The 23,059-nt window shown below is 39.6% G+C and overlaps 1 protein-coding gene across 1 annotated transcript; it reads left to right on the top strand.

The window, feature by feature from the left end:
• Positions 1–1,019: 1,019 nt before the first annotated feature.
• Positions 1,020–18,437, top strand: LOC143120058 (uncharacterized). Its single transcript, XM_076281350.1, has 3 exons — positions 1,020–1,298; positions 13,045–13,314; positions 13,437–18,437. The coding sequence occupies exons 2-3, from the start codon at positions 13,059–13,061 to the stop codon at positions 14,387–14,389; spliced, it is 1,209 nt and encodes a 402-aa protein (XP_076137465.1). The 5' UTR covers positions 1,020–1,298; positions 13,045–13,058; the 3' UTR covers positions 14,390–18,437.
• Positions 18,438–23,059: the final 4,622 nt, after the last annotated feature.

Raw genomic sequence — 23,059 nt, forward strand, 5'->3', positions numbered from 1 at the left:
CAGTCAAGCTCGTGCATGAGTAATGACGTCATCCATAGCAACGAAGACTCACTCTTAGTTTAGGAGTTGTCATTTTTCCTTACTAAGAGTAGGTCTGAAAAGCTTTGTGAATAACTTTTAAGAGAAAACTCCTAGCTAAAATATTTTAGTGTGATTTAGGAGTACTCCTAGTGGTAAGATAAAAGGCTTTGTGAATACGGCCCCTGATCTCTGACAGCTGAGGATGTCCTAAAATGTACACGTGACTGCATATTTTATTTCCAGATTCGTGCTGTCAAACTCCACTCCAGGCAGTGGCACTCGTGCATAGTTTTGTGCTTGGTTTGTCAATGTCAACCACGAGGAATTCGAATCACGTGAGCATCCAAAGCGCTATGTCTCAGTCCAGGCAGGATATTGTTTTAGAAATTGTACAGATGATAAGTAGATTGTTAAATTCTGATATAAATGTAAGTTTTCTATGGGTACCAGCGCATTTAGGAGTGCAGGGAAATGAATTAGCTGATAAGAACGCTATAAGGCATGCAAATCTCTTGAGGTCACCATGGATATAAATCATAGTAAATCTGAAATTAAAACCATAGTCAAATCTAAATTTAAGCGAAAATGGCAAAGTGATTGGGATAATGCTAGCACTGGTAGGAAATACTACAGTATCCAGAGGTTTGTGGGCAGTGCATGAAGAAAACATTATCTCAAGAATGAGGTTTGGGCATACTGGTTTGGCTAGTACTTTATTTCTTTTAAAAGCATGCTGATGGAAAGTGTAGCGTATGTGATGCCGCTGAGACTGTAGAGCATGTTGTAGAAAAATGTAATAAGTTTAACCAGGAGAGACAGCAACTCATTCAAGAGTTGGAGATAGAGAGTGAGCCTTTAAGAGTAGAAACAATTCTTCAGAAAAACTTCTTGGAAGAAACTGGTCTGATTGGAAGAATATAGAGTAGCCTAATTCCTTTTCTTTCTCTATTGTTTTTTTTTTTTTAGCTATTATTAAGATTTAAATATATCCAGACTCACACTCCATTTCGGTAGGTGGCGGTAATGCTTCCAAAAGATGTTTGCCAACCGCCATTAAAAAGGAAAGAAGAAGAATCACGGGTTGTCTTTTACTGTCAATGGTTGAGGAGCGAAAGGAGGAGCTGCTACCAGAGAATCTACTAAACTACGGAAGTTTGGCGATTGCTTGCAACAAGAACTTTTGCTGGGATAAAGCACAAAGTCTCTGGATAATCACAGTTTCGCGCCTTATCGGGTGTAACAACACATTTCATTTCGTGGAGCAGACGTTACTTCAGGTAAGCTACGATATCCACAACAGTAGCCTACAATTAACAATCACAATTAGCCTAACTTTAAACGACGATCCTTCGCCATACATGGGGGACTCGCATGACATTTTTAAGGTCTTGAGGCTTGATCAACATGTAGGCAGGGATGGGCAGTATTTCTAATACATGTAGGCTATTTAAAATACGTATTTCAAATACAAAATACTATTTTGTAATTTGTATTTTATTGAGATGATGAAAATGCCTTCGTATTTTGTATCAAAATACTTCAGTGTTGTGTATTTTTGTATTTTCAAAATACTGTAAAATACTTTCTGTGAAACACTGAGATGACATCTATCTAACTATCTATAAAGCATGAAATCTGTCTCTGTCTGTCTGTGGCACCCTCGCATGATCAAGCCCCTGTGATACTGTTCTCGGCCACTATTTTTTAGAGCACCAAAGGAAGTACTTGCCATCCTTGGAACAGTATCCACTGATCAAAAACCTTTTTGTAAGGTTCAATACCATCATTTATTTTCCTTTGCTGGACTGAATGCAACACTGTTTGAGAAATGAGTTGTGCTTAAAGGCATCAACTGAGGAGACACCATTACACACACGCCTTTGCTCACACAAGGACAGTACAAGGACTTGAGTCAAAGTCCTTTTAGGCAAGTCACTCCACTCGACGGCCATATTGCAACGCTTTTTGGGCACTTATCGGGCATTTATTTCAGCAGAAATGCGCGTGCTCAATGTATTCATATCACACCAAATGATTGGGTCAATGTATTCACGTGTCAACATTTTGCCATGGAAGGGGTGGGATATGTGTAGACAACTGCGTTACAAACTAACCCCATGCATTTCTATGGAGGATTTTTTGAGTGCTGTGTCTCCTCATTAGAAAGTCTCTGCTTGAGTTCACAAGCTTAGATCACAACACTTGAGTTTGCTATTTTCCTTTCTTTTTTCTGTTTTACAGTTTTTTTCTAGACTTTAAGTTTGTCTATGTTCTCTGACCTGTGAAATATTTCATTGCTATGGTGACTTGACAAGATCATTTCCTACCTCAAACAAGGACATTTCCAACCTCTTGCACATTTTACATAAGAAATTATTGTATAATTAATGTTATAATTATTGGCTTCTAATGGGCTTAACTGATTGGATGGTATTAATGTGACAACCTGATTTTATCTGTATTTACATTGATAGAGGTTGTGTGCACACACCAGTTTCAGGTGTATACAAAATGATTCAACTGTGATGAAACTCACCATAAGTGTGATAGTGATGGTGTTAAATAACTTAAAAGGTTAAAAAACCTAAATAAATCATAAATTTTCATTGTTTGTCTCTGAGTTACAGTATTTTCACTGATTCATAGTGGTCAATCTATTACACCAATAGAGTAAATAAGTATACTTAGGATTCTTTGAGTTACCATTTATTTCTCAGGGCAGAGGTTTATATTGGGATGTCTAACATGAGGGGTCAGCATATCTAATCTTTGACTGATTATGGAAGGAGTCTCTTGCTTTCAGGTGTACAAGTGAAAGGATAGACGAAAAAGGCTTTTAGAAAGAACTATTTTGTAGTATTTTGAAAATACAAAAATACAGTATTTTATTTTGATACATTTTTTGGCTGCTGTATTTTGTAGTTTATTTTGATACATTTTTAAGGTGGGTATTTGGTATTTTATTTGGAAATACATTTTGATGTATTTGTGCCCATCCCTGCATGTAGGCTATAAAAGACTTGACTTTTACTTGCCATTCATGAGTTGAGACTTGACTTAGACTTGAGACAAATGATTTCAAATGACTTGACTTTTTATTTTTCAGATATTAAGGAGTTAACTTTACGATTTTAGAAAATCTGGCTTTGACATCCGGTATCTGGCGATTTTTCCTATGGGGAAAATAACATGGGATTTTTGAATTATCGCACTTATTAAACTCTTGCGGGGATGAAAAAGTCTGAAATGCAGATGTTTTCCTGAACACACTTTTGTCCTCTGCCTTCGAGTGGATACTGTGATCTCCGGTACGTGAAAGCGGCACACTTAGATTTTTGCTACCCCAGAGCTAACTTGCAATGCAACTTGCCATAGGTAGTTAGCTTCAATTAACAACCGGATCTCCTTATATGGGCAAAGATGGCCGTTTTGGTTCTTTTTTGTAGGCGAACTTCAGAGGTCTGTTGTTACCAAGTAAAGGCAAGTACCCCTGGCTGCAGATTGCAGATCGGGGCTGTGCTCATTATGGGGCGGAGGAGCGCAACGTTGAGCTCAGCCCAAAACCAGCTCGTCATTACCTGTTGACCGTATGAAAAGATATTCTGTATATTGGGAAAACTGTCTGAGGTTGATGTGGTGGAACAGCAGGGTGTAATTTTAGCAAAGGCATGCAGCTAGACGTTTACCTATAAGGGCATAGATACTGGTCAGCCCCAGCGGCTGTTCAACAGGGTCAGAGGTCACTTGCAGAAATATACAAAGAAAACCTAAGCACATATGCATTACCTAAAGTGGCGAAGAAGACACAAGAGATGTGTGCTATTCTGAGTTAACAAAAACAAGTGATGCAACAGGAAAGGGGCATATAAGCTGTACAAAGACAGGATGTTGGCAGCTTGCTTTGCGAACCCATGCTCTGGAATGCATGAATGAAAGCCAGACTTCTTCAGTGTTCATCTACTTTGTCTAAATTCTTCTGAGTATGTATTATTTAATTACAATTTGTCACCACATAATTATCTGATTGTCTACTTCCGACAATTTTGAAAGGCTTTGGGGTAGTGTGTCCACATCTCAGCACCTTCCGCGACCAAAAGATGACATGTGAATGCATCGTGCATTAAGGGCCTTAAAAACAAACAATACAATCTTAAACTCTATTCTAAAACACACAGGGAGCCAATGTAGTGTGTAAAGAACAGGAGTGACATGTTCGCGTCTAGGTGTGTTTGTTAAAAAGCGGGCAGCAGTATTTTGCACAAGTTGCAGACGTGATATGGATGTTTGATTCAAGCCAAGATACAGGGCATTACAGTAATCCAATCTTGAAAAGTTGCTCTTATATCATCAGAGATAGGGGTCCATGCATGGCCTTTTCGACCTTGTCCTCCTCCTCCTCTTCCTCTCCCTCCATCCATGCTTGCAAAGTTCTTGAAATGGCTAAACTGAGGGCTTTTTGTAGCTGGCTGATTGGTGTTCAGTTTTGCTAGTAAGTGCCTTCAGGTGTGTATTTGAGTGGTTGCAATTACCCAATGTGTTTTGTATTTTGGATACATGTGTTTTCCAAATGGCACCCTGAGATTTCATTTTTTGAACAAAGTGTCTTATGTATGAAATAGAGTGTAGTATTTGTTGTGTAGAATGTTGATTAACTAATTCAAGCTCAGAATAATTTTGACAAAGCGAAAGAATACTGAAGAAGTCTAGCTTTAATGCACACCCGAGCATTGGTTCATGAAACAAGCTGCCCTTCTCTGGCTGCTGTCCAGCCTTTTATACCCCTTCAAGTCATCCTAGACTGGACACACTCTGGCTTTCCCACCTCCTGTGTTTACAGATAGCTGACCCAAGTAACGTATGGTCCTCCACCTTTGCCCTCTCATCCTGTCATCCAGACATTCTTTAGGTTTTGCTTACATTTCCTGGCGCCAAACCTTATCTATGACTTTTCCTGCCAGGTCTTCTCTTTCACTTAAACCAGTCTTCCTTTCGCATACACTAAAGATAGTACATACTTCAGTTTCACAAAATAATGATATTACACAAAATAAAGACACTACATAAAAGATAAAAGATACCACATATGCAGGACCAAGTGTGTGGTATAAAGGAGTAAGTGTGTTGCAGAATTGCAACTAGAGTGCAAAGCAGCGTTTCTGTTTAAGTATATAAGTAAGTATTTATACTGTTTTGATCCCTTGAGGGAAATTTGATCTCTGCATTTATCCCAATCCGTGAATTAGTGAAACACACTCAGCACACAGTGAACGCACAGTGAGGTGAAGCACACACTAATCCCGGCGCAGTGAGCTGCCTGCAACAACAGCGGCGCTCGGGGAGCAGTGAGGGGGTAGGTGCCTTGCTCAAGGGCACTTCAGCCGCTTTCTACTGGTCGGGGTTCGAACCGGCAACCCTCCGGTCACAAGTCCAAAGCGCTAACCAGTAGGCCACGGCTGCCCCCAAGGTGTAGGTACATGTACATGTGTTTGAAGCAGAGGTGGGACCAAGTCACTGTTTGGCAAGTCACAAGTAAGTCCCAAGTCTTAGCAGTCAAGTCCAAGTCAAGTCCCAAGTAAATACAGAGAAGGGCAAGTCGAGTCCAAGTCCAAGTCCCAATCTTTTTCAAGTCCTGAACAAGTCATCAGGTACTCTTCACTTAATAATGCCATTATTAGACTATCGATCATAATTTTAGCACTTCCATCTAATCCACAGTATTTTTTTTTATAAATACAGATTAAAATATGTTTGTCTTGTAATCTTTTACGACATATGCCACTCAGACACTCAGCACAGCTGCAAATATATATATTGTTTTTCCAAATTACGGAGCCCACTGTAAGGATGAGTAATAATTTGACTGATGGCATTTCACTGCGCTAGGCCACAGATTTGCCTGCAAACAATTTATTAGGCTGTCTGCCAGTGCCGACTCATAAGGGAAGCCAAGGTCAACACTTTTATATTATTTAAAAGATAATAATGACAGTAATTTTGTTTTAAAGTATTCATTTCTTAAGAAATACTACACATTTGATGCTGTTTATCTCATTTGTAAATGGTGCACTGTCACTTTAAGCCCATTGTGTCATTGTGTGCCACTGTCCACACGTTCTCATAATGATCTTTTTTACCAGCTCCGTTCAAATATAGCCTATGGCTAGTCCACAAACTCAAACATTGTTTGTGCCACATGTATAGCACAATATTAACAATGATAAGCATGATATTAAGTTGACACAAACAGCTTTCATTCCTTTGGAAAGAGAAGCATGTATGACATGATGCTTGCTTGACATTTTCTGTTTGCAATTAAAAGTGAATTATGAGCCTGGTAGCCAGTAGCCACCTAGCTACAGTAGCTGAGTGGAATGCGTTTTTAATCGGCATATAATGTGCTTCATGTAAATAAATTATTGAATACTTCAAGACTCACCAGTTCCATTACACAAGGCAAAGACAACTCTTCATAATATTCTTGTCCACTTTCCAAATCACAGTGAGTGCAGCTATGTCATAGTGATCTCATAGTTTATAACAGTAGGCTACAGTAGGCTAGTGAGAACCGGATAAATTCGCAATCTCCTCTAATCTCGTATGTTGCCTTCACGATTTCCTTTTATATGTTTCTTATATTTAAAAGAAGATATCAATCATCATCAACAATGACAAGCCAGCTGGAACCTACTCGTTTTCTCTCCCTCTCCTGCGTGCTTAGATGCGTTCTCAATTAAATGCTGTAGGCTAGCATAAGTTTAAGTTGGATCTTAATGGAGAGGACTCGAAAAGTATCAACTTTATGTAACATGATGTTGGTGCTTTTTGACATTAAACGTTCTCTAACAAGAGTGCAAATCAGTTTGCAGTAAAGCTACTAGTGATTGGCTAAATGTTGGTCCTTCCTCTGTCTCTTGGTACCCTACACACAGTGCGTAACGCGTGTGGGGGTAGAGGCAGTACCGAACTGTGCTCTGGCCGCTTGTCTCCGCTATTTATTTATTTTTTAGTCGCGGGAAAGCGTCTCTGGGGTGACTGGTCCACGATCAGGAAATTTAGTTTTTGATTCGAGACATGTCAAGTCATCACAAGTCAAAGAGGCAAAGTCCGAGTCAAGTCTCGAGTGAATAGTATTCAAGTCCAAGTCGAGTCGCAAGTCATGCCGAATTTTATCAAGTCAAGTCTGAAGTCATTAAAATCATGACTCGAGTCTGACTCGAGTCCCAAGTCATGTGACTCGAGTCCACATGTCTGGTTTGAAGTATGGTAACAAAAGCTTCAAGTTGTGTTACTTTAGTCTGAGCAATGAGCATGGGTCTATAGCAGGTGTGTCATACTCATATTATCAGGCAGTGGGCCGGACTTGTTGGAATGAGACCTCATGGGGACTGTCATCGTCGTGGTCATTATCATTCTTCTGCATGGGTATAGGAGTGTTGTTAGATGATATGCTTTTTTACTATACCCACTTATGAGCAAACTAACACAAGTCATGTACTGCTGTCATATACTGCTCTTTTTGTGTGTGTGTGTGTGCGCGTGTGTGTGTGCGCGTGTGTGTGTGTGTGCGTGCGCGCGTGCGTGCGTGCGTGTGTTGCTTACTTGTGTGTGTGTGCGTGCGTGCGTGTGTTGCTTACTTGTGTGTGTGTGTGTTTGTGTGTGTGTGTGTGTGTGTTTGTGTGTGTGTGTGTGTGTGTGTGTGTGTGCGTGCGTGCGCGTGTTGCTTACTTGTGTGTGTGTGTGTGTGTGTGTGTGTGTATATGTGTTAATGTGTGTGTGTGTTGTTTACTTGTGTGTGTGTGTGTGTGTGTGGGCCTTTCAACGGCTAAATTAATGCCACTTACCCGAATCTGAGATTTATTCTGGAATACAGTCAACAGACGATCCACTTTTTAGACTTACTAATTACGGTGAATGGTGAAAGAAAATTAGACACCTCCATCTACCGTAAGAAAACGGACAGAAACACATTATTGCATGCCACTAGCTTCCATCCTGACCATCTCATTGACAACAACCCTTATGGACAATTCATCAGGTTGAGAAGAATCTGCAACAGTGAAGAGGACTACAACATTAAGGCTAATGAGATGGGAGAAAGATTCAAACAGAGGGGGTACAATCAGGCCAAGGGCGTCGTAGTGGGGGGACAAGTGGGAATAAATTACCCGGGCCCCATGTGGGGGGAGGGCCCCTAAGGAGTTGAATTTTATTTTCCTTAATAATAAATAATTTAATTAATTTAAAGATCTTAATAAATGTTATTAATATTAACTAATATAGATGCAAATATTTCGGGTAAATGCATCAGTTGATTGATGTATTAAATTGTGTCCAAGCCAACATTGTTTGAGGGCAGGCACCCTCTCCCTTGCACGAAATGGTTCAGTCCGCCTTCCCCTGCTAGGCGCATTTTTGAAGTAACGTTCATTCTGCCGAAGCGGCAATGGAGACGGTCAAGGTGTGAAGATGTCTAAGTTTAAGAAAGCTAAATCCGGTTCCCAGAAAAGAAAAGAGAGACAAGAAAGGGAGAAAAAAGAAACGAGGGAAAACAAGTGTTAACCCTTAGAACCCTAAGCTGTTTTTAGGGCATTTTCACTACCTTTATTCATAAGGATTTATTCTGGTCATTGTAAGTGCCACACACATATATTATATATTGTTTTTTTCAGGAGAGTTTAGGCTATTCAGATCTGCCATCATTTATCATGTATTAATACTAGCATTGATTTTATTTTGATTTTTAAAGAATTAAAATATAAAAAGTGTATTATAAAAATTCTTATATTTCGACATTTATCTCACCACAGCAAGCTCACAGCTCTACATGCATTTCATGTGTGTGTAGGGCAGACTGTCCTGAATCGGGCAATATAATTGCCATGTTGGAGGGATACTCTGGGGCTGAGCAATTTACAGAAATATTTGCTGTGTGATTTACGGAAATAAATGCCATTTTTTATTTAGTGATGAAAAATGACCTTTCTGCGCTCCATATCTGTGACACGAACTGATCTGACCTGACTTGACCCGAGGTTGCGTGTTAGCCTGCGTGCCTGTGTGTATGCAGTCATAATAATTCTCAACTCTTTACTGCATTGCCATGAACAAAGTAAAGGCAAAAAAGGTGTTTATTTGTTGAACAAATTGGGATGCAATGTGAGCCTTGAATTGGATGCCATGCAGGAATTTGCTAGGATCACAAAACCGGAATATGAACATGCTTTGCCATAGAGAAACACATGATAGCATTGGATTATAAACATGCTTTGCCACAAGAACAGACAAAAACGTGGGGTAAGTCCAGCTATATGAAGTTATTATTTTGCTGTCACTTCGTCTGTTTTATAACCCAGAAGGATGTACTTGGTATCAAATGATAGCTCTGAGTCTCCTCTTTCATCTGACATGCGTGGCATATCTATGCGATCACGGGTCCGCGAGTAATTCAAACGAGAGTAATGAGTGCAGCGTTGGTTTGTGTACATGACGTTATTATTTTGCAGTCACTTCGTCTGGTTTTATAAGCCAGAAGGATCGATAAACATGGTACCAATGGATAGCCCTGTGCCCCCTCTTTCATCTGATATGCTTGCCATATCGATGCGATCACGGGTTCGCGAGTAATTCAAACTAGAGTAATGTGTGTGCAGGTGAACGCAGAGAAGTATAGACTGTAAATATGATGCAATTTGATTTAATTTCATGATTTTTTTTAATTTTCATACTTGATCGTACAGACAAGTGTGTAGTCTCGTTGGAAAGCCCCACTTCTGCTCTGTCGTGCAATAAAGGTTTCATCTCGCTGCGATGAACCATTCCGGAGCAATGTAACAGAGAGGAAAGGGTGTGTTTTTTGACGCACTTTGCGTCAATCGGGTTCTAAGGGTTAACAGCCTTCTTTCCCAAGAAAGGTGAGCCCAATGTGAAAGCAATAGTCTAATGAAATTAACTCCTGAAGGTTACAAAACACTTCAATACCACCGCGAATCCGCCATTATCAGTGCTAAAACAGCATTAACACAAAATTAGAAATAACATGATGCCTCATTTATAGCCTACCACAACATTTAAATAGCCTACTAATTCGAAAATTATTATGAGCTAATAGCTTAACTTAGTAGGCTCAATGTTATATAGGTTCATGAGGAAAGGCTGTCAAATTAGTAGCAAAGCTAACTTGTGAAACGTATCACACTCAGTTAGCTATAGATAGCTGTTCTCTCAGCCAAAAGTGTTCAATTTGTATAGATAGCTGTCCTCTCAGCCAAAAGTGTTTTCATTCATTTCATGTTCTAGCTTTTAAACATTCTTCAAATAAAACAGAAATTCAGTGAAGTCTTGGGTAATAAGATTATTTTCTGTTATACAGTACATATAAGAGTTGTTAGATTAATTCAATGTGTGGTTAGATAGTAGTTAGTTGTGAACCTCATGCTTCATGCTTACAGCCGGTGGTTGGTTGGTTGGGGGGGCCCATGGCCACCACTTGTGCATAGGGCCCAGAATTTGGTGCTACGCCCCTGAATCAGGCTCTTATCAATATAGCTCGAGAAAGGGCCAATCAGAAGGATAGAGGAGAGCTATTACATCCTCGCCCTAGACAACATAATCAAGACAATAGAATTGTGTTTGTGTCAGAATATTCTACTGCTTCGAGACAAGTCAAAAAGATCATAAGTAAACACTGGAGAATCCTGGAATGTGACCCAAATCTGAACCATTATTCTTCTTGCAAACCTCGTTTCTGTTTCAAAAGAGGCAGGAATGTTAGAGACATGGTGGTTAGTTCCGTGTACCAGGAACCCACACAGACAAATTGGCTTCCTCAGCAAGTCTATGGGAATTATAGATGCGGTAGATGTGCCCATTGTGCCAACACTTTCGACACTAAAACATTCAGCCACTCACATTCTGGACGAAAATACAATATCAAAGAATTTATAAATTGTCTATCTACCCATGTCATTTATGTACTGATATGCCCTTGTGGCCTTATGTATGTTGGACAGACCAAACGCAACCTCAAGCTGAGAATAGTCACAAAGCAGCCATTAGAAACAATAATCTTGACTATGCCATTGCTAGACATTACACAGAAAAAAGCATGGTTCTGTTGCCTCCCTCAGGTTTATTGGCATTGAGAGGATGCTGCCAAACCCTAGAGGTGTTAACATAGTCAAACAGCTCTTGAGAAGAGAGGCCTTTTGGATAAATGAACTGTCCACTCTTGAACCCGCCGGTATGAATGAATCACAGGACTTAAGCTGTTTTCTGTAAATATGAGTGTATAGACAATGGAGTATTGTCCACTGGTTTAGCTGTATTCGTGGCATTGGGGATACATTGATGATACCTGTGACCTATATGTATTTTTCTACAAAACTCTTTGCTCATCTTGGATTTTTGATGATGCTATTTTTGATGATGCTAATTATGTATATATGTATATATTTGATAAAAATTGTATATCTTTGAGGATGTGGTCTATGTCTAATTGTCAGTTAATTGTTGATTTGTATTTAACTGTTTATGGGAATATTGGATATTGGCATTTAAAATTGACTTTAAGAACAACTGGTCATGTGACTAGAAGGTAATTAAGAGAGCTCAGACCATACCTGAGTAACCCTGAGGACACTGTATGCGAAACGCGTTGTTCGCTCTGAATAAAATCGAGTAACCGTCAACAGTGTGCGGTAGAACTCTTATTTTTTACCGATAAAATCTTTTTTACAACAGTATTTTTTTTATTTATAGGCAATTTTTAAACAAACCCAAGGAGCCAACAGAGAGTGCCTAAAGAGCCTGCGGCCTGCCCCTGCTACACACCATATCTATATTTAACCAACAGTACAACTGGGCAATTCCACGGAAAATTGACTTTTTGTCATATCCATAACGCCAGTGAAATGCCTTGGCATTTGTATGATGTGAATGATAACATTAATTGTTTGTGCATTTTTTCTCATGTACATTCTTCAGACAAAAATAGCAAATGCTCAAATTTCATGTAATCATTCACATCATACCATACCATCACATTTTATTGGCGTTATGGATTGTGACAGAGGGCCAGCAGTTTGCAAACGGCACCTGTAGCTCACACACAAATGGTGGGCGGAGGTGCAATGATTCTGATATTTATGTGCAGTGTGATGAAGAATTTGTGATTTATCCTGTGCATTTTACTAGATTGTAACCTGGGTAACATTGATTAATTATTGTTGTAAGTTAGTGTGGCCCGGGGGAGGGGCTTAGGGCCTAAAGTTCACTGTTCTGTGTTCATTCTAAGGAGAGAAGCAGAGAGGGACTAGGAGGTTCTAGAATGTTTCTGTGATCAGAGGGGGACTAGGAGGTTCTAGAATGTTTCTGTGATCAGAGGGGGACTAGGAGGTTCTAGAATGTTTCTGTGATCAGAGGGGGACTAGGAGGTTCTAGAATGTTTCTGTGATCAGAGGGGGGCTAGGAGGTAATGTTTCTGTGATCAGAGAGGGACTAGGAGGTTCTAGAATGTTTCTGTGATCAGAGGGGGACTAGGAGGTAATGTTTCTGTGATCAGAGAGGGACTAGGAGGTTCTAGAATGTTTCTGTGATCAGAGGGGGACTAGGAGGTAATGTTTCTGTGATCTTTTTTCGGGGCAGTAACAAGTTTAAGGAAAACTGAGTTTTTGACAGTAGTTTTTTTTCCTTTGAAGTAGTTTTTTTTTGTCTGGAGATTTGCTTTGTTTTTTTGTTTTTTTTAAACATTTTGTTTTTGTCCAAACTTTTCCGTGCAACTTTTGCCTGTGACTGCTGGGTGCCGTACAATAAACATCCGTGCACGACAGTGCTATTTGTGGCGGAGTCAGTTTTTCCAGTGGAGGAGTTAATCCCACGGCCTGTTCTGTGACATGGATGTTACAAAAAATGTAATTTTCCATGAAATTGCCCAACTACAGTATATTGTATGTCTTTGTTTGCACTTCTTTGCTTTTTATTCCTTCAATTCATGTCATTTTTGGCTGGATTTGTTTTACTACACAGAACTGGAGTCTGAAATGTCAGGATTTACTGAATCGACACCGCTGCCCATGCCAGTGAAGGAGATAAAAGAAGAAGAGTTTGATGATTTCCTTCAAGAGTACATGTTTTCAGACCAGGAAGTAAAAGGAAACCTCGGACTGGATTATGACTGCAAGACTGAAACACACATATCACCAACCTTCAACTGCAAAGAAGAACCAATGATGGAAATTAAACAGGAGGAAGAATCTGACTTAAAAGAAGATTGCCAGAAATACTCTTTCTGTAAAGGTAAGTAACTAATTACTTGTTTACATTCTGGAGATTTTGTAAAACACAAATATTTGCTCAATGATATTAACTATAATTGTTTCAAAAATGTTTTCTCGTACTTCTCTTGCAAATCCACACAGGAGAAAAGCCATATCAGTGCACTGACTGTGGGAAGAGTTTCAGGACTAGGCAAATGGTGACTAGGCATCAGCGCATGCATACAGGAGAAAAGCCGTATCAGTGCTCTGACTGTGGAAAGGCCTTTAGTCAAAAACATAGTCTACAGGTACACCAGATGATCCACACAGGAGAAAAGCCGTATCAGTGCTCTGACTGTGGAAAGGCCTTTAGTCAAAGTTATACTCTAGTACGACACCAGAGGATCCACACAGGAGATAAGACATATCAGTGTTCTACATGTGGGCAGAATTTTACGACTAAAACAGGGCTGACCATCCATCAGCACACACATACAGGAGAAAAGCCATATCAGTGCTCTGACTGTGGAAAGGCCTTTAGTAGTCCATCTGGTCTCCAGGTACACCACAGGATCCACACAGGAGAAAAGCCGTTTCAGTGTTCTGACTGTGGACACACCTTTAATAAAAAGTTTCATTTAAATGAACATCAGAAGATCCACACAGGAGAAAAGCCATATCATTGCTCTGACTGTGGACACACCTTTAGAAAAAGCTTTCAATTAAAGGAACACCAGAAGATCCACACAGGAGAAAAGCCATATCAATGCTCTGACTGTGGAAAGGCCTTTAGACAAAAAGGTAATCTCACAGCACACCAGAGGATCCACACAGGAGAAAAGCCATATCCGTGTACTACATGTGGGAAGAGTTTCAAAACTAGCACCGAGATGACCATTCATCAAAACGCTCACACAGGAGAAAAGCCATATCAGTGTTCTACATGTGGGAAGAGTTTCAAGTGTGTGAAACATGTGAGAATTCATCAACGTACACATACAAGAGTAAAGCCGTATCCGTGCTCTGACTGTGGGAAGGCCTTTAGTCAAATGTTTCTCCTGAAGAAACACCAAAGGATTCATACAGGAGAAAAGCCGTATTCGTGTCAGGACTAAAGGCAATCATCAACGCATACATACAGGACTAAAGCCGTAGAATCTCATAACTGAGGAATCTCCATAGAGTTCTGCTGTTCACTGGGGGTTTGACTAGGATCATTATCACTTATTTTTACAATTTCTGAATCAGGGAAAGTCTTTCAGCTAAAAATTTTAATCGTTTTTGATTATTATCTGACTTATTCATGTATTGATTGTTTGCTAAAGGCAATCTTTGTAACATGTCTGAGTCCATAGTTGGGCTAAGGGGAATTCTATGAAACGGTTGTGCTGTCATTCTAACAGAAAAGCTGTATCAGTGTACTACATGTGGGAAGAGTTTCAAAACTAGGACCGAGATGACAGGAGAAAGGTCATATCAGTGCTATGATGTGGTAAGGCCTTAAAGGTATATTCCACCATTTGGGGAAATGCACTCATTTTCCACCTCCCCTTGAGTTAAACTGTTTAGTTGTACCTTTTCCCAGTTCATCCAGCCGTTCTCTGAGTCTGACAGTAACACTTTTAGCTCTAGCTCCTTGAATCAGATTAGACCTTATCTTATAGGAGACATGCCAATGGTCTAATCTGATTCAATGAGCTGGAGCTAAAAGTTTAAAAAATGTACACCATTTACGAGGATCAAAGTAGCTCCATACTTCATTTTGTAAAAGCACTGGTAGTTTATTTACAGGACGATTTATACAGACAGTACCTTCAGGAAGTTTACCGTTCGCATCCATCTTGAATAACTTCACGATAAGTCAAGCGACGAGTACGAATGAATAGGTATGATAAGGGATCAGATTCCAAAAATAATTCTGTGGAAATGCATGGAGTCCAGTTGCTGCTACTGCCTACACAGTGTTGGGAGTAACGTGTTACAAAAGTGGCATAATGTAGGCCTAATTTGCTGTAACGTGGTAGGCTAATGTAAAGGCATTCCAAAAACATATTTTGTGTATATTTTGTTCGGGGACAAACTTCAGTAATGCATTTTAACCCGAAATTAAGTGGTGTTTTGTTGTAGTGTTGTTGTTTTTGTTGTTATTGTATTGTTGTTGTTTTTGTTGTTATATGCCTACAAATTCGCCAACAATGGCGCGAGATCAGCAGAGGAGAAAAAAATCTTTGTTTTAAAAACAAATAAAAGGTAATTTCAAACAGAAAGAAACTCAAGTTGTGGGTATGAATCCATTCAATTGAACATTTGCCCACATCAAACAAGGCGTAAACATGTAGCAAACATTTCCCATTGACATACAAGCAAAAATAAAAATCTGTCTTAACATGTTAAACCCCAAAAGACAAAATAAATTAAAGAAAGACAAATGGTTGAAATCAACAATGGTCTCCCATTAACACATAGGTTCATATCTCCCCAGTGAAGCTCCTTTTGTGTCCATGGGGGAGAAGCTGGGGGGTTGGTTATAGAATACAGTGATGCTAAAACAAAGGTAGTGAGATAAGATAGCAAAAGGTGTGAAAACTTTTGACCCAAGAAAACAAAGACAACATTTCAACATTCAGCAGTTCAGATAATCCTGTTTCATAGTTGGGTCAAACTTAAAGGCAAGAAAAGCATAAAATAAAAATTGAAGACTTACAATTTATTTTATCTCATCAAGTAGGCCTAAAACATCATAAACAGCAATCCATTTCAGCTGGGAAATAAAAGTTACAGGAAAAGACAAACTACTTGATACTAAAAATAAAGGTATTGAAGTCCTTGATCCTGATAAGATTATAAGCTTGCAACAATTCCTCACCAATACATTTAAAAACAGAAGGACTTGAAACAAAAAATGGAGACAAACACATATAAAGAAATAAACAAATTTCACACACACAGGGCCGGCCCACACGCGCATTCATTCATACTGGACACACACAGCTCCATGGAGCTGGAGGACAACTTAAACGGGCTGCAAGAATATTTTCCTGCTTAAAAAAAAACAAAAGAAGTTTAGTCAAGCCTTTTCAGTTAGCTCATATTAGCTCACAAAGACATCTAGACGCCCCTAGCGGCAGCTAGTTAGCTCAGGCGTACTTAAAAGAGGCCTAATCATGCTCTCTTGAGCTTATGCTGTTTGAGCTTATGTTGTTTGTACACTTGAAAAAGATTACGACAAAAATCCTGGATTCAGATGTAAAACAAAACACCACATCTACTCAAAAACAAAACAAGACTAGTGTTAGCTTAACACTTTGGATTCTAGCCGCTCATACGCTCTTGGTGATAAAAACAAAAACAGCAGCGCCAAGTTCTGTCTAATATTCTGTTTTGGTAATGAAGGAATGAATGTTCTGTAAACAAAAAGGGGCATAAGCTACGTAGCTTCTTAGGACCTGGCGTCCCTAAAACCGCGGAAAATAGGTCGCACACGAACCACCGTGTTTAATACTGAGCTGTTGAACAAACTCGCTTAACCTATTTACTCTCTAGACCCACTAGAGAGGCTCCCTTATCTGGATTGGGCTTCATAGAAGCCAATGTCATCCAACACATATGGGGCAATTTACAAAATATGGATGAATTCGTCTTGTGCAACGTTTTGCCAAAATCGGGGAAGCACAAATTTATGTCCACTATTAAATTACGGTTTTGCCAAAATATTGCCAAAATCGGGGAAGCACAATTTTGTGTCCACTATTAAGTTACGGTTTTGCCAAAATGTCTACTCACTCAGAATGCCTTTTCCGATATCTTAACGCCCGTTCCAAACTGTGGTTAGCAGGAACCGCCCGGATTTACAGATCCACCTTCGTTCATCACCAAAGAAGAAATGCAGATAAAAAGCGTCCTTACCTGGGAGCTGTCACCAGAGCGATGACAAAAAGAAAAAGAAAAAAAACTGCGGCATCTTAGAATTAGCGACAAAAGTATATTATCTCTGCGGTTGGAACCTCCATGAAAGTAATTGTGGTGAATAATTACTTAATATTAATCTTAGACTGGCGAACTTCAGGAACACTCAGGAATCAGGTTTATTCTGTTACAAGCTGAGAGGGTACAAAAAAAAGGTCTATGGTCTATGTAGGCCTAGCCCAGGCCTGAAAGGCCTAGATTGGCCTGTAGCCAACTCCTCCTCTCTTCCGCTCTACATCCTTAGTCTGACAATCCAAAATCTGGCAAACATTTCAGTTTAGTTACTTTTAAATGCTTTAAACACTTGGTATCAGACACACCTACTCACACCCACTTCACACCTATCTGAATAGCATGAGGAGAGATATCTTATATATCAGAAATATCACTTATAGAATGTTCCAAACATTCTCACAATCAAATCATTACAATCCTTGTAATGAGACTATCAGAATGATACCAAACATGAATACATTTACATTTCATGACACATGGATACATTATATCAAGGTAATATCCTTTGTCCTGTCTAACTAACCAGCACATTAGCATTTGATTGGGGGAGGGGAGGGTGTCTTTGTTTAAAACCAAGAAGGTTACATGGCTAACTAAAAGTAGTCTTGAAGTTAAATTATTATCCATTTTAACCATAAATGTATTGCTATCAGGACAAATAAACTAACTAACTAACATGTTCCATCAAATCTGAAGAGCCATGAGGAAGTGCACATTAGAATCAAACATTAGCAATACTGAATTGACTGAAAGGTTATTTTTATGAAATAAAATACACAACAAAATGGCTGCTTTTTAATTGTAAGGTGTTGTGGGATTAATAACGAGCTTACTGAGTGTATAGTGAAATCAGAAGAAAAACACCTCACAAAATGACACATTCTGTATAAAACTATGCAACAAAAATATTGATGAAAAAGCTATTTTAATATTAAACATGAGAACTGCATTGTTAATAACTGAGTGTGAAAATGTTGTTGAACTGAAACTGTCTTGAACAAAACAACACTGCATGATGTTGCTGTTTGAATGATTTTTTTTTACACGGAATTGCCTGTTATTAATGCTTTAAAGCTGAATAAAAAAAAAAACACATCGTCAAAACTATTAAAGTAAATTCAAATGGAACAACTGTCTTGAATTCTGGTGTAGCTACATGATGATGACGCCCTCTGTGAACTAAAAATAAAGTTCCTATGGCTACCTGGTTCTCTTTTTGCTTAAAGGACAAGTTCGGTATTTTACACTCAAAGCCCTGTTTTCAGATTGTTTCTGATTAAATAGAATGGTTAAAGAAGCCCTATAGACCTCTCCAGAATATATCCCGCCTCCTAGCTTCCGTATCCATCCAACTTCCGGTCGTGTATTGTCTATGGGAAATAACATGGCGTTTTGAAAGATCGTACCTGTCAAACTCTGTAGGTGACAAAGTAGAAAAAGCTGCTGGGCAGATTGGCCTACACACTTCTGCCATCTAGTTTCCACTGGATTTTTTGATTTTCGGTGCCGTTTAAGAAATATAGTCTATAGTATATTACTTAAACGGCACCGACAATCAAAAAATCCAGTGGAAACTATATGGCAGAAGTGTGTAGGCCAATCTGCCCACCAGCTTTTTCAACTTCGCTACCTACAGATGTTTTACCGGTATGATATTTCGAAACACCATGTTATTTCTCATAGACAATCCACGCCCGGAAGTTGGATGGATACGGAAGTTACGGAGGCGGGACTTATTCTGGAGAGGTCAATGCAGGTCTGGTTATTCCTTCGCTGTTTCTGGGTTTTTGCCTGATTTAGGCTCACATTTTTCACGACATAGCTCCCCCTGGAGCTTCGGTAGCAAGTGACTGCTACGCTAAACCCCCACTAGCTAGCGAGCTAGCCATCAAGAAACCAAGCTAAATACATACAGGGCTCACAATAAAACGGTCGAGCAAACACTAGAGACTATAAAACCACATTACAAAAACGAAGTTCTCCAAGGGTAGGCTACTTACTTAGAATTTCAACACAAACAAAGCCAAGTTGGACTCCGTTTTGCAGTCTTCTTAGAAACTACAATCTGACTACATTTTCGAGTCACATCCGGATGTGTTCAGTCCGCGACCAGAAAGTTGTATATTTGTTTTTTCCGCGGAGAAGCACTAGGGCAGTGTTTCTCAAACTTTTTTTCTGGGGACCCACTTTTTAAAAATGATAGACTATCGCGACCCAACTCGTGACTGTGGTAGTTAACAAACTAGATCAGTGGTTCTCAAACTTTTTTTTTCATTCCCCACTTTGATCAAGGGGGCATTCTCGAGCCCCACCTGTCCCTCATCGCTCTAAGAAAGTGGTAGGTCAAGCTTAAAATTGTCAAATTTATTGTAATGACAAGTTCTAAATATATCCTCTTCAACAGAGTTAAAATCAGCTGGTGCTGCAGATATAATAATAAATAAATACATAACACACATATTTCTGTTTTCCAGCAACATATTAGGAAGCATAGGCCATTTTACAGCATTGTACAATATATTCAATGAAATACCAACATGCTGCATTAAATGGATCTATAATCCAGTCATACTGAGCACTGCTGGTTGGGAAATATTTTTTAAATAAACTTTGCAGGGATGTGATTTAGGCCTACTGTTTAATACATGGAATCACAAGAGTGCCTCCCAATCAGACGTTTCAGCGATTTCGCTCAGAAATCTCAAAGGCATAATAGGCTACTGTCGCGATCGAGGCGCCTGTCCCATACTCAAGTTTTTTTGGTGAATGCAGTAATCTTATTTGCTAGGTAAGGTAGGTGTTTGTCTTTGCCTTGTAACTGGACATTTAACTCAAATGTATCGCTAAGATAGGCCAGCTTCGTCAAGAAATGTTCATTAGTGAACGTGCTTGCAGATTCAAACATGCGTCCTTCCAAGAAGAGGCGACTCGGAGCTCAAACACGCGCGACAGCACTTTACCTCGGGAAAGCCACCTTGCTTCGCTTTGAAACAGTACAGCCTTTTGTTCAGCTACCATCTCTTCGCAAAGTGCGGAGAATAGACACGCTTTTAAGGGCCGGGTTTTGATGAAATTCACCACTCTCACAACAACGTTCAAAATCTCGTGTAGATCGGGACTAAGCAAGCTGCCTTGACACGAGCGCTTCCCTGTGAATAACACAGTGCGTCCATTGCGCATCGGGTGCTACCTGGGCCCAGATAAAAACAAATAAAACAAATTAAAAAAAAACTCCTGTTTTTCACGTCAGTTCGCGCCCCACCTGGCAAGTCTCCGCGACCCACAGTTTGAGAAACGCTGCACTAGGGGGAGATGAAGCACCCACCAAACGACCCAAAAAGTGTTGTAGAACCACCAGAACGACTCTCAACCTGCATAATTAAGGTAATTTTTGCTAAAATTGTTGCATAGGGCTTCTTTAAGATTGAAATTTTGACACATGCTGCTGGCCCGAGAATTTTCGGTTTCTGTGGTAGAGCCCCCCCCCCACCCCACACCTCCACAATGGCTGCTGGAACAATCCTTCCTAAAATGCATTAAACTTGCGTTTACAAAGACGTGAAACTCACCGAGTGGTCAGGGGAGTTCACTGATATGCTCACACAAAAATCGCTGGAAAAGATGCTCGTTATGAAGTTTAAACTAATTGTCTCATTGCATCCGAGCTGTAAAATATAGACGTTTAGAACATAGCAAAATGGTAGCATATGATGGAGGTGGCTTTTAGCTAGATGGATGGTAGCAGGCTAAGTAAAATAGTGATGTTTTAAAGCTAAAGTTCATCAGAATCTTGGGATACGCCCGCTTGACAACGGGAGAGATAGAACTAACGACTGGCCTTTGGCCGTAGCAACCATCCATTTAGAACTAGTAACGGCAGTTTGTCCTGCAAGTTGAGATTAGTTTAACAAACAAGATAGTTTTAGCGATTAAAGCGTTTAAATTGTAACAGGAAATGAACACAACGCAAGTTCTGTTCTCGGAATACTGCGCAAGTTCTGCTTCTCGGAATACTGCGCCCTGTTAATAGACATACTTCCTCAGTAGTGTCTTAATTTGATTAATTTGGCGTTACTATCTCAACCATGGTAAACCGTTGCTGTATTGTGGGATGTAAAAGCGCAACACATAATCGCCATGGGGAAAAGATCGAAAATGGATTAACTTTCCACCGGTTTCCTGTTTGGAGGCGCCACCAGGGAGACCAAGTATCCGAGATAACAAAGAGTCGTCGGCTAGCTTGGATCGCGGCTGTAAGACGACCAAATATAACCTTCCACAGTATCCCGACGTCGATGAGAGTGTGTTCCCTGCATTTTCATTCTGGTAAGTTAAAGAAACGCCCTCTTGCTATCCAGAGAAATAATTTTTGGTCACCGCTATTTACCGATTTCCTGCTCCCATTGACTTACATTGAAGTTAGCTCAAACTAACACCGCTGACTTATGCCAGCAACCATTCCACTTTGTTAAGAAACTACATTTTCGTACAACGTGTATATATATAGGAAGAAAATTGACGCTGCGTGACGGGGAGTGTTTTGCATTTTCCCTTTGTCCGTGAGTCATGTATAACAGGTTACTCTGGCGGCCAGAATGATTACATTCAAAAACATACCTTCATATTACATCACAATTTATAAATGAACAAAGTTTAAAAAGAAAAACACAATATATCAGAGGGATCACACAAATAATTAGTAAGAAAAAAACAAGAATTCTACCGTAATTTCCTGTTAAATTAAATATTTCATGGCGCTATTGCGCTGCACGTCCGCCAGATGACGCCATTTCACTACTTGCTTTTCCATCCAAAAAAAGGGCCGGAAGTGCAGTGAAATGCCGCCATCTAGTGACCTGAATTATGTAATGTAGCCCATTACATTTATTTGAAAAGAAGCGACCGTCGAATAATCTTATACTTCCTTGTCAATTATTCGTGTAATCCTATCTGATATATTGTGTTTTTGTTTTTAAACTTTGTTCCTTTAGAAATTGTGGAGTATCATTATAAAGGTACGTTTTGGAATGTAATTACTCTGACATTTGACATTAAACGACCACAAATGTAGGCAATGGGCAAATGCTGACACTTTGCATAAAATTTCTCCTCACTGCTTAAGCCAAATTCTCTTATTCCTGCTCTATATATGTTGTACCCAAATGTAGTTTATTATCAAAGTGAAATGGTTGCTGGCATAAGTCAGCGGCGTTAGTTTAATGGAAAGTTGCTGTGATAAATGTTTCGCAAGAAACTTAAAGGAACCGTATGTAAGTAATGTATTTCAATTAATCCTAAAATGGCCCTGATATGTCACTAGACATTAAGAAATCATGTTCATTTCAAATACTTACTGAAAACAGAAATCCGGCCAGGATATTGTCATTTAAAAAGTGAAGTTGCAGCCCTCAACTGATGTTGATGTTGTGTTTTGTCATGTCATGTTGTATTTTGGCCTGATGCGCCACCCTCAACCTATCTACTAATCACAAAGTCAGTACTGTTTCGGCATCCAGGTTGGCAACCTCAAGTCAGGGGAGAGGGGATACACCGCTCTACAGTAATTTGAAAGTGATTGCAGTACCAGTTTTGGGCACAATCTTACATATTGTTAACCTGACAATAGCCAGATGAATTTCGCTCCGCCTAGCTAGAAATCACTCTCAATGGAAGAGGTCCCAGATGGATGTGAGTGAAGCTAGGCGGAGCTAAGCGGAACGAAATTCATCTGGCTATTGTCAGGTTAACATATTGTTCCTTTAACATTGAACTTAAATGAAATGTAATTGTGGCAGGTGGAATAC

The sequence above is a fragment of the Alosa pseudoharengus genome, unplaced genomic scaffold, assembly GCF_046254945.1.
Source record: "Alosa pseudoharengus isolate Yale_2024_CS ecotype anadromous, Long Island Sound unplaced genomic scaffold, YU_APseudo_1.1 YU_APseudo_1.1_scf_1, whole genome shotgun sequence".
Lineage (NCBI taxonomy): Eukaryota > Metazoa > Chordata > Actinopteri > Clupeiformes > Clupeidae > Alosa > Alosa pseudoharengus.

What these genes read in the sequence shown, in the direction of transcription:
- LOC143120058 (XM_076281350.1), top strand. Translation starts at nt 13,059, where the DNA reads ATGTCAGGATTTACTGAATCGACACCGCTGCCCATGCCAGTGAAGGAG. An exon ending in GAAATACTCTTTCTGTAAAG is followed by an intron (nt 13,315 to 13,436) that starts GTAAGTAACTAA and finishes AAATCCACACAG; the next exon opens with GAGAAAAGCCATATCAGTGC.